The sequence below is a fragment of the Lipotes vexillifer genome, unplaced genomic scaffold (genome assembly GCF_000442215.2).
Source record: "Lipotes vexillifer unplaced genomic scaffold, Lipotes_vexillifer_v1.1 scaffold159, whole genome shotgun sequence".
Taxonomy (NCBI): Eukaryota; Metazoa; Chordata; class Mammalia; order Artiodactyla; family Lipotidae; genus Lipotes; species Lipotes vexillifer.
In genome coordinates, this window is record NW_006770589.1 from 3625194 (window position 1) to 3638064 (window position 12871).

Genomic DNA, 12871 nt, shown 5'->3' on the forward strand with positions numbered 1-12871 from the left:
AAAAAAAAAAAAAAATTCAGTTTAGAGCTAAGATCCATAAAAGGATCCTAAAATTATTTTGGGAAGAACTCAAATATATATTTGGGAAGTACAGTCAGATCAGGAATACTTGAAAAGGAAGAGTGGTAAGTAAAAACTATCTCAGTCATATACCAATGGGTATTGTAAGGCACAGTATGATCAGCACAGCCTGACACTGGCTTAGAAATAAAAGATATGCTAATGAGACCTGATAAATGATTGAAAATAATTTGTAAAATTATTTTCCAAAAAATAATTTTACAAAACAATTTATGGAAACTTACTTCATGATAAAGTAGTATTTTAAGTCATTTGCAAAGAAAATGTGGATTATTTAATAAATGATGCTGAAACAACTGGTTAGTATTTGTGTTTTTTAAAGAGGTTGATATATTTAGCTTCTAAAAATGCAGATTTTTGTTTCTGGTTTTAATGAAAATATGTGATGCTTTACTGCTAATTTAATTTTGACTATTGGCCTGATAAAGATTTTTTTATTTAAAAAAAATAACTATTTGAGGTGGAAAAAAAAACTTAGGTGTTGAATATTAGTAAATGCCTTTGCTACATATGTAACTATCACATTTCTCCTTATTTAATGTGTTGACATGACTCATTTCATCAATAGGTTACCTGAAAACAAGCCATTCTAACATATGTAATGTCAACCCTTATTTGATTGTGGTAAATTATAATTTGTTTGTAAATTGTTTTTATATTTATATTGTTGAATTCTTGTAACAAATATTTTATTTTGTTATCGTATGTCATTGTACAAATAAGGTTTACTTATAGTTTGTTTTCCCAAGTAGACTCAAGTGGAGAACATAGAAGGAAATGAAATGTGTGTAGGAGCCTTTAGAAAGCAGAATGGGGCAAAAGGATACTTAGTAGGCACTCAAAAAAAGTTACAATTGAATAGAACGTTTTAACAGAAAACATCTATGATAGACCTAGATACCACTGTCCTTGTGTATGCATCTTGGTTTTGCTTTTTTTTAGATTGAAGAGCAGTCAGACTGTAAGATCCTAGATGGACACTTTGTTTCCCCCATGGCCCACTATGTGCCTGATATCATGCCAGTTGAATCTGTTATTGCAAGGTAAGTATTTTTATTCAGAAAGTTAAAGTAGCGGGTTGTTTACGTTCACTTATACAATTACAATAATATCAATGCCATATTATTTCAAATTACTTATTAATTGCAATAATTATTTAGCATTTTTCCATTAAATGTGGGGTGGGATGGAGTAAAAATACAGAGCTTTAGTATACATTTGAACTTAAGTTGTTATCAGCTTAATCTTCAAAATTTCAAGAAGCAGGACAGTGCTGGGAATGCTAAATGAAGCAGAGTTGTTAACGTTGGTAGTTTTGATTATGAGACTGAAAATTAAGAGTTAGTTTTCATGAGCACAAAACAGATATAATCATTAAACCATCCTAAATTTTCTTGTCTATGTTCTATTCAACAATTTATTGACAATAGATAAGTAGTGATATTTTCCCTTGCCCAGGCAAAGTAAGCTCAGAATTCAGGTTTATGCTGCCTGAGAACAGAACCGCGTAAGGTCAAACCGTGAGCTGACAGAGTGCAGTGTTCTACTGTGATAATAATTCCAAAATGTCAACTGCTAAGGAAATTGAAAGGAGAAGTAAATCAGTTTGGGAAGATAAAAAAGTTCTGAAGATGGATGGTGGTAGTGATTGCATAACAATGTAAGTGTACTTAATGTCACTGAACTGTACACTTAAAAATGGTAAATTTTATGTTATATATATTTTACTACAATGATAAAAAAAGAAGTCATATAGGAAAAAACATTAAATGAGAGGACCAAGATACTACGATAAGAAGACGACAAATAGAGAAGACTGTGTTTTTTCTGGTGTGGTTTGCTTTTACCTCCAAACATAAAAGTTTTAATAAATCAGATCCTGTTATACAGTCCAAGTTGAAAAAAAGATAACATGAACTATGTTATTGATATCAACAGCTTGTACAGCCAAGCATTATTCCTTCAAGGAGAAAAAGTGGAGCTATCTAAAGAATTGTTTTTCTAGGACTTAATCATAAATAGTCATGTCTTTAAAAATAAGAAAATTTCATTATGCATATATAAAGTTGTGGTATTGAATAAGGTAAAAATGATTGCAATAAATTCTGTGCTTACATTGTAATTGAATTTTTAATACCGTAACACCAAGCAAATTTACAGTATCTTTGTTGCTAGTTGGGCAAACATTAGTTTAATCAATTACAGGGTTTTTTTTCTACCAAAACATATGTTTATTTTTTTACATTCCCATAACCATTATAACAGAATTTTAATGCATTTTAATAAACAAATGATAATGAAAATTCATCAGTGCCTGAAAACTCAGATTTTTTTAAACTACTAAATGATCATGATATTTTAAATACATAATTCTACATTGCTAATATCTATTGAAATAGAATTTATAGATAAAAAATCATGCCATAAAGCACCTGTACTTTCATCCAACAGGACATGGAAAACAGCAAGTCAATTACAGTTTGAATGTCAAAATTCTGAATGACCTTTTCTCCCAAATAATTTAACTATGAAACTTTTAAGAATTCAAAGTTTGTATTAAAAGGCTTTTAGTTTCACTGATGTGTTTTATTTTAAATAGGTTCCAATTTATTGTGCCTAAAGAATGGAACAGCAAATATAGACCCGTATGCATTCATCTTGCTGGAACAGGAGATCATGTAAGACTTTATTATAACATCTTAATCCCTAATTTGTTAAGTTACTCTCCTTAACAGATGTGGTTATTATATTTTTTAATTTAATTTAATTTTAATTTTATATTAGAGTACAGTTGATTTACAATATTGTGTTAGTTTCAGGTGTACAGCAAAGTGATTCAGTTATACATGTACATATATCCATTCTTTTGTAGATTCTTTTCCCATATAGGTTATTACAGAATATTGAGTAGAGTTCCTGATGCTATACAGCAGGTCCTTGTTGTTTATCTATTTTATATATAGTAGTGTGTATATGTTAATCCCACACTCCTAATTTATTTATTATATTCTTTAATACATCATCTTTTCTTTCCTCAGCATTACTGGAGACGACGAACACTAATGGCTCGTCCTATGATTAAAGAAGCCCGAATGGCTTCTTTGCTGTTAGAAAACCCATATTATATCCTTTTGTGATACCTAGAAATCTTTTCTCTTATTTATTTATTTATAGATTTAGTCATCAAAAGGAATGATAGTAACCAGCTTTTCTAAACAAGTCAAATTTAGTCAGTTAAGAAAATGCTTAAGAATTAAGGAGTAAGAATGAAAAGAAGTGAAAAATTGTTTCATGCCTTTTTAAAAGGCAATTTAAGGATTTTGCTTCTGTTGTATAATGAAGATAAACTGCTCTTCTGTGTCTTTTGAGATTTATACTGGATTTTAATATTAATAAGTCAAGTGTTTGACTTATTAAGGAAACCCTCATGTTTTAAATACATTTACATTTAAGTATCAGTTGAGGTTTAGAACAGTTCTTAACTTAATTTTCAAGATTATGTCAGACTGTTCCCAGAAGAAGAAATGAAACTGATGCACAGATATAAAGAAATGTTCAGCGTTGCTGGTAATAAGAGAAATGTAAAGTTAAAAGAACAGTTAAAAAAGATTTAAAAAATAAAACACAGTAGTCATAAGGCTATTGTGAAATGGGCACTCTTATTACTGATGACTGTGAAAATCAGTTCAACCCTTTGGGAAAGCATTTTTACTATATGCATCAGGAACCTTTAAAAATCTCACATCCCTTGACATTTTGATTCTGGGAAGTTTATTCTAAGGATAAAATATTAAGAAAAGAGAAAATGATAGAAAAGAGGAAAGATATTTAATAACTTATAACTTATAATAGTAAAACATTAGAAATAGCTTAAATGTCTAACAATAGAAAAATGGTTAAGTAAATTGTGGTTCATAGCATTGGAATGTTGTGCAGTTGGTTGTGTTATGTTTATTACTTTAGTACCTGTATGACCTTGAACCTGTTAGTTAACCTTTTAGTACCTCAACTTTTCCTTGGTAAATGGAAATAATCTCTTAGGTTATTCAGAGTGTTAGAATAGTTAATACTGGTAAATAATAAGGATGCAGTAAATTTTAACAGTTAGTTATTATTAAAAAAGTTTACAGTAATAAATGAAAAGTATTTATAACGCAAAAAGAGGATATAAAACTCTATGGTATGGCATAGGTATGCAAAAAACCTAAAATAGAAAATACATTATTTTCTATTTAGAAACTGTGCCTAAGGGAAAATTTTGGAAAGAAATACAAAAAAAATATTAATATGGTTGTCTGTAGATAAAATATTTTTTCTTCTAACATGATTTTCTGAATTTTCTAGATTTTTTTATAAGTGAAAAAAGAAACCAATAAACTTCATTTTAAAATTAAGTTGGGGATTACACAACCCTGCTGAATTACTAAAAATATTGAATTGTACACTTTAGATGGGGGAATTGTATGGTATGTGATTATGTCTCAATGAAGCTTTTTAAAAAAAGAAAAATAATTAAATTGAAAAACCTGAGAACTCCTAAACAGCCTATTTGGAAAATAGTTATTTCAGCATTAAATTGTCTTCAAGTTTAACTATTTTGCTTAAGTTAATGTGTTTTGAGACACAGAGTGTGTTTAATTATTTAAAAACTTTCTCTTTGACCCACATTCTTAAATGGCTGCAGGAAACCCAAGGACCAAATGTAAGTATGTGTTATCTTCATTTTCCAGTCTTTATACTGAATTTTCAACCATCTTAAAATTTTTGGTAGCCTAACCATTTTTCTGAAAAACAGAATTCTGGCCCCCTTGCATTCTTGTGGTACCTGGATCTTTGCACATAATTATTCTACATGGGCGTATAATAAATAACCATTGACAAAATGAATTTTTATACACTTTGGCAAGGTTTCATATAGGAGCTAATTATGTGACTATGTCTTTATATGAATTAAATTTTAAAAAATAGATTATAAGGACTTCCCTGGCGGTTCAGTGGTTAAGACTTCGCCTTCCAATGCAGGGGGTGTGGGTTCGATCCCTGGTCAAGGAGCTAAGATCCCACATGCCTCGCAGCCAAAAAAAAAACCAAAACAAAACAAAACATAAAACAGAAGCAATATTGTAACAAATTCAATAAAGACTTAAAAAAATAGATTGTAACTTGGTCACTTTAGTAATAAAGTAATATTTTTTATAATTATATAAGAATAGTTCTGGATTCTAAAAATATATATTTAAGTGCTTCTTATAAAGAAATGTACTTATGTAAAATCAGTTTCTAAAACAGAAAGTTTCAATTGAATTGGTATGTATTTAAATTAATCAAAACATGTATTATAAAAATTTTCTAACATTATATTCATAAATTATGTATTTTGTGAAAATAAGCAACATTTAAGATTTCGGTAATACATGAGCCTAGTATTAGTTTGAATTCTTTTACATTTCTATTTATTTTATTTTTTGTTGTTTTGTTGCCTTGTTTCTTTTTTTAAGATTTTAATTTTATTTGAGTATAATTGATTTACAACGTTGTGTTAGTTTCTGCTGTACAGCAAAGTGAGTCAGTTATACAAATACATCTATTCACTATTTTTTAGATTCTCTTCTCACATAGGTTATCACAGAATATTGAGTAGAGTTCGCTGTGCTATACAGTAAGTCCTTGTTGGTTATCTATCTTTTTTCCTTAATTTAAATTTATTAATTTTTTTATTTTTGGCTGCGTTGGGTATTGGTTGCTGCACGCGGGCTTTCTCTAGTTGTGGCAAGCGGGGGCTGCTCTTCGTTGCAGTACACGGGCTTCTCATTGAGGTGGCTTCTCTTGTTGCAGAGCACAGGCTCTAGGCTCGCAGGCTCTAGAGTGCAGGCTCAGTAGTTGTGGCACACGGGCCTAGTTGCTCCGTGGCATGTGGGATCTTCCCAGACCAGGACTCAAACCCGTGTTCCCTGCATTGGCAGGTGGATTCTTAACCTCTGCGCCACCAGGGAAGCCCTGGCAGGCTGATTCTTAACCACTGCACCACCAGGGAAGTCCCAGTTATCTATCTTATATATAATAGTGTGTGTATGTTCATCCCAAGCTCCTGATTTATCCCTCCCCGGCCACATTTCCCCTTTGGTAACTGTAAGTGTGTTTTTGATATCTGTAAGTCTGTTTCTGTTTTGTAAATAAGTTTATTTGTATCTTTTTTAAAATTAGATTCCACATATGATTGATATCATATGCTATTTGTCTTTCTCGATATGACTTATTTCACTTAGTATGATAATCTTGAGGTCCATCCATGTTGCTGCAAATGGCATTATTTCATTTTTATGGCTGGGTAATATTCCATTTTGTGTGTGTGTGTGTGTGTGTGTGTGTGTGTGTGTGTGTATACCACATCTTTCTTTATCCCTCCTCTGTTGATGGACATTTAGGTTGCTTCCATGTCTTAGCTATTGTAAATAGTGCTGCAATGAACACTGGGGTGCATGTATCCTTTCAGATTATGGTTTTCTCCGGATATGCCCAGGAGTGGGATTGCTGGATCATATGATAGTTCTATTTTAAGTTTTTTAAGGAACCTCCATACTGTTCTCCATAGAGGTTGTACCAATTTACATTCCCACCAACAGTATAGGCGGGTTTCCTTTTCTTCACACCCTCTCCAGCATTTATTGTTTGTAGACTTTTTGCTGATAGCCATTCTGACTGGTGCGAAGTGATACCTCACTGCAGATTTGATTTGCATTTTTCTAATTATTAGTGATGTTGAGCATCTTATCATGTGCTTTTTGGCCATCTGTATGTCTTCTTTGGAGGAATGACTATTTAGATTTTTTGCCCATTTTTTGATTGGGTTGTTTGGTTTTTTTTTTTTTGACGCAGAGCTGTAAGAGCTGTTTGTGTATTCTGGAGATTAATCCCTTGTCGGTTGCTTTGTTTGCAAATATTATCTCCCATTCTGTGGGTTGTCTTTTTGTTTTGTTTATGGTTTCCTTTGCTGTGGAAAAGCTTTTGAGTTTAATTAGGTCCCATTTGTTTTTATTTCCATTACTCTAGGAGATGGATAGAAAAAGATATTGCTGTGATTTATGTCAGAGTGTTCTGCCTATGTTTTCCTCCGAGAGTTTTATAGTACCTAGTCTTACATTTATGTCTTTAATCCATTTTGAGTTTATTTTTGTGTATGGTGTTAGAGAATGTTCTAATTTCATTCTTTTACATGTAGCTGTCCAGTTTTTCCAGCACCACTTATTGAAGAGACTGTCTTTTCTCCATTGTATATTCTTGCCTCCCTTGTCATAGATTAAATGACCATAGGTGCATGAGTTTATTTCTGGGCTTTCTATCCTATTACATTGATCTATATTTCTGTTTTTGTGCCAGTACCATACTGTTTTGATTACTGTAGCTTTGTAGTATAGCTACAGTATACTACAGGAATCAGCTGGAGTCTGCTTCCTCCAGCTCCACTTTTCTTTCTCAAGGTTGCTTTAGCTATTCGGGGTCTTTTGTGTTTCCATATAAATTAAAAAATTTTTTGCTCTAGTTCTGTGAAAAATGCCTAGTATTAGGTGAATTATTTTACACTGCTTTAAAAAAAATGTGCTTTATGTTCTATTGTAACTATTTTTTTCTTAGAAGGGACAACTATAAATTTGTTTTTCCTTATATCAATCGTGGTAATTTAATGAAAAATTGACAGTATAGAAATATTATTTTCTCATACATATTTTAACAGTTTTAAGTTATATCAAGTAAATAAGACATTCTTTTCTCGACTTCAAAATAGTTTGGTAGTTGAAACTCAATGAAAATTATATGTTGTAGGACAGATACAGCTTTTTTTTTTTTAATTTATTTTTGGCTGCGTTGGGTCTTCCTTGCTGTGTGCAGACTTTCTCTAGTTGCAGCAAGCGGGGGCTACTCTTCGTTGTGGTGTGTGGGCTTCTCATTGCAGTGGCTTCTCTTGTTGTGGAGCACAGGCTCTAGGCATGCAGGCTTCAGTAGTTGTGGTGCACAGGCTTAGTTGCTCTGCAGCATGTGGGATCTTCCTGGACCAGGACTCGAACCCATGTCCCCTGCATTGGCAGGCAGATTCTTAACCACTGTACCACCAGAGAAATCCCTAGATACAGCTTTTTTAAAAAATAAGTTTTAGGTGATTAATATGCAGAAAAATGTTAGCAGCATTCCAATTCCATCCATTTATTCCATTGTTTTACTTAGCTATCCGGTCCTTTAAAGGAAAAACATGTATTCTGGCTGCCTGTTGTAAATTTGAATATATTATAATGTAAATACATAAAATAAATAATTTTCTCTTTTGTTTTGTGAGGCTAGAAGGTCCAGCTTAAAAAACGTGTCTGATCTTTTTGTGATGGGAGGAGCTCTTGTTTTAGAATCTGCAGCTCTCTTGCACTGGCTAGAGAGGGAGGGTTATGGACCTCTAGGAATGACCGGAATATCCATGGGAGGACACGTAAGCATTTTCATTTTAACTGATATTTAATTGTGGTTATGTTTATAAAATCTAGGGAATCAAGCAAGGTAATGGATTTATGGCACACCCTCCTCTGTGGGTCTCTCATAGTTTATGCATGCCAGAGAAAATTGCAGCCTTGAACCATTGCCCAGTCTCCTTACCTGTGGGCTGTGAGCAGTGAAAGGGGTTGTACAGTGTGGGAGGTGGGGGGAAGATCTAGGGAATCTATTTATTTAAAAATTCACTTTAGGTATAGAATTAATTTTAGTTTTGGTGAAAGCAGAAACAGATTCTAAACTTTCATTCCAATTATGAAGTCACGATATTTTTTGTATGATTTATGTAGACACTGATTATACTACTTACTCCACAGCTATATCTCAGGTGTTAGATTTAATATTTTATTAAAAGTTGATTATAAACTTAACTTCGAGTGTCAACTATAAATGCCTTATTTTGCTGTTAAATTGGTGAAGATAGCTAATTTGGAAAACACTTTTCCTTTATCTCTTCTCTCCATCAACCTGTTTTACCTTTGCTTTCTAGAGTGTACTAAAACAGCCTCCTAATTGGCTTCTCTGTCTAGTCTTTTCACTCCTTAACCTTATTCTTAAGGCTTTTTCTCCACACTGTTAACTAGAGTGGTCTTCCTAAATCTGATCTCTGCTCTCTCCTGCTTAAAACCTTCCACAGGTTTTGCTATTGAACTGGGCACTAGCAATGCCAGGTGCTGGCACCCATCTAGTGCCCCCTCATTCCCTTTCACCTGGCCGAATAAGAGCTTGTCCTTCCGCTTCCAGATTAGAGCTTACTTCCTATGAGAGACTCTTCCGGATTCCCAGCCTTATCCCAGACTATACTTTGTTTCTCAATAACACGTACTTATTTCATTTTACCGTGATTACTTGTCTAGCAGTCTGTTTTCTCTATAAAGCAGTTGATTCAGTGAGGACCAGGAACATCCCTGGTTCATTTTCTGGACATATTAGTCATACAGTACATTAAAATATATATATATTGTGTAAGTCATTTGAATTATAAAATTAAGTGTAAAACCTTACTCAAATTCAAAACAACTACCAAAGAGTGAAACTGATAAAATTAGCTTCAAAAACTCAAATTCAAAACAACTAAAGACAGCGAAACTGAAGAGTGGGAAAGGATTTCTTTTCCTAACTAGTAGTGTTTCCATTGTTATGACCTAGGTCTGGGTGTTATAATTTCAGCTGGACTACTACCTATAAACTGGTTTCCCTACCTCAAATCTCACCCTCTCTAATCAATGTTATAAAATACTATTTAGCTTCATTGAATCACTTGACAATAACACTCCTTTGCTCAGGTCTCTTTATTAATTCCCCATTATCTACAGAACAAAGCGACCTCTAATCTGATCCCAGTCGATCTTTCTAGCCCTACCTATCCCCTACCCCATTGGTCACATGTGCCCTACTGACCAGCATAACTGAAGTATATTGGCTGTTTTCCCTACCAGACCCTGTGTTTCTCACCATCTTGCCTTTGATTATACTGTCTCCTTTATATGGAAGACCACACCCTATCTTTCATTTCCCCTAAAAGACTCAACCATTTCATGAAGCCTTCTCTGATTCCTCTAGCCAAAAATAACATTTCCCTTCTCTAAACATATTACATCATTTTATATCAGTTTATATCAGTTATAATCTGCTTTGTAGTTCACCAAATTCTTGACATCTTTCAGTCAACCTTGAAAGCCTGAGATTTTATGGTTGAGATTTTGCTCTATCTGAGCAGGTCACTTACATAATGAGTGTGCTTAGCCTACTGCCCAACATCTACATCCCAGCATGTTTGCTCTATATTTATCAGTAGAAAGTAGCTTTCTGTGATGGATCTTAAGGTACTTAAAATTTCCTGATACATTTTATTGCTTTTTTAGGGGGCAGTTATATGTCATTGTTGAGTTTTATGGTTTGGGGAATTTGGAGAGTTTGCTAGACATTCTCATGAGTGTTTAAGAGACTTTGTGTTCATGTCTTATCTCATCAGCTACTATACAAAGTACTTCTTAATATTAAATATTTTTCATTTTAGTGAATGTAAACTTTAAACTGAATCTCTCTGTTATCATGTTACAGATGGCTTCCTTAGCAGTATCCAGCTGGCCTAAGCCCATGCCACTGATTCCATGTCTGTCTTGGTCCACAGCATCTGGGGTCTTCACTACGGTAACTTAATTGCAATTAATGTTTAGATAATTATATATAATTAACGGTAATTGTTTGCAGGGTTCCAAAATCACCCCCAGGCTTGGTGATTCACTGGAAGGAATCGCAGGACTCAGTATATAGCTGTACTCACAATTAAAACTTATTGCAGCAAAAGGATACACTACAAAATCAATCAAGGGAAAAGGCACACAGGGCAAAGTCCAGAGGAAACCAGGCATAAACTTCCAGTGGAGTCTCTCAGGTTGTGTTTAATTCCCTCAGCAATGAGTTATGACAATATGTGCAAAGTGTTGTCCATCAGTGAAGCTCATTTGAGCCTAGGAGTCCAGGGTTTATATCAGGGGTCAGTCGCTTAGGCACCCTCTGCCTAGCATGTACTAAATTCCAGAAGGAAATCAGGTGTTCAGTAGAAACTACATTGTTTGTATAAGCAGTTTAGGCACAGTGACCCACTTTATCATTTTGGAAGTTTTTTATCAGGGTAAAGAACTGTTTACTAGTCAAGTTACCAGACTCTAGTCAAGGGCCAACCTCACAAGCAGGCTTGTTTAAAGATAGGAAATCTCAAGTCTGCTTTGTTAATTTTTTTCTGCACAGTAATAATAATAAAAACTATTGGACAACATGCTTTATATGTGTGATTTGATCTTAATTTAGTTTGTTATTTCAGGGCGTGCTAAGTAAATCGATTAATTGGAGGGAGCTAGAAAAGCAGTATTATACACAAACAGTTTATGAAGAAGAAATTATTCACATGCTTGAATATTGTGGAGTAAGTATTTTTAACTTCTGCAGAACATTGTGGGGGAAATGTTGATCATGTTTAATGATTCAGATTTTTAAAAAGAATTGCAGTTTTGTTTTATTTTTTTAACATATATAACTTTTTTGTGTGTGACCGCTTCACGTGACTTGTGAGATTTTAGTTCCCCAGCCAGGGATTGAACCCAGCCCTCAGGAATGAGAGCGCAGAGTCCTAACCACTGGACTGCCAGGGAATTCCCTGAATTGCAGATTTTTAAAAAGCAGTACTATTTTTTCCTTAATAAAATTCTTGATTTTAAAATAAAATATAGAAAATCATGCAAAGCAAGTGCATAGCTTACTACATTTATTAAATAGCTAACACATTTGAATAGAACTTGACACCCAGCTCAGAACTTAGCACCCAACCCACAAACCACTTTCATGTGTCCTAATCAGAAGACCTTTCTCCCCCTACTATTTAGTTATCATTATCCTGATTTTTATAGTGATTACTTCCTTCTGTCAAATATGCATCCCTGGACACTTCAGTTCTTTTATTTTATGGGTCTTTTAAGTATCTTTTAATCTATAAGTTCCCTTTCATCCTTTTCTTTTCCTTATAATTTATCTATTGAAGAACTTGGGCTATTTACCTGTAGAGTTTCTCACTGTCTAGATTTTTGTTTGCATTCTCATGGTACACTTTAGCATATTCCTCCATGCTCTCTATTGCCTGCAAATTGGCAACTAGGTCTAGAGGCTTGATTAAACTCAGTTTATCATTCTTTGGTAAGAGTATAGGAAGCAGATAATGTCTGGCTGCTCTTTTTTGTGGTGTAAGCAGCCGTTGATGCTTAATGTCTGTGTCTATTATATTGAGTGTTGCAAAATGCTGATACTCTAATTCTATCCTCTTTTTTCATTTATTAATTGGAATATTTTGATTTAAAAAAAAGCCACTTCCCTTATCAATTATTTGGTTACCTCATAGTTCATTTCATATACCTTAATTTATCAATTATCAGGGAAGTGAGTTGGTTCTCTATTATTCTCCTAAGGTGACCAATTCTTTTCAGAAATGTTTTTTTCTTTTCATGAATTTAAAAATTTTGCACATTCAGTTTAAAAGTTACAGAGAACCTCAAGAAACCTCAGGGAAAAAAAAGGAATCTTTCTACTATCAACGAGGACTTTTTATTTGTAATTACATCAAAATAAAACTCACTCTTGTAGGGGACTTCTCTGGCAGTCCAGCGGTTAGGACTCTGCACGCCCACAGCAGGGGCACGGGTTTGACCCCTGGTCGGGAAGAAGATCCAGCCTGCCATGCAGCTTGGTCGGGGAAGCGGAGAGG

General features: G+C 33.7%; 1 protein-coding gene across 1 annotated transcript in view; it reads left to right on the forward strand.

The window, feature by feature from the left end:
• ABHD18 (abhydrolase domain containing 18) overlaps positions 1-12871 on the forward strand; it is a 24413-nt gene that overhangs the window by 4030 nt on the left and 7512 nt on the right. Inside the window, exons 3-9 of the mRNA XM_007446259.1 lie at positions 1024-1124; positions 2681-2759; positions 3120-3204; positions 4756-4783; positions 8416-8554; positions 10678-10767; positions 11441-11542. Coding sequence (XP_007446321.1) covers positions 1024-1124; positions 2681-2759; positions 3120-3204; positions 4756-4783; positions 8416-8554; positions 10678-10767; positions 11441-11542 — 624 coding nt within the window. The remainder of the gene's footprint in view (positions 1-1023; positions 1125-2680; positions 2760-3119; positions 3205-4755; positions 4784-8415; positions 8555-10677; positions 10768-11440; positions 11543-12871) is intronic.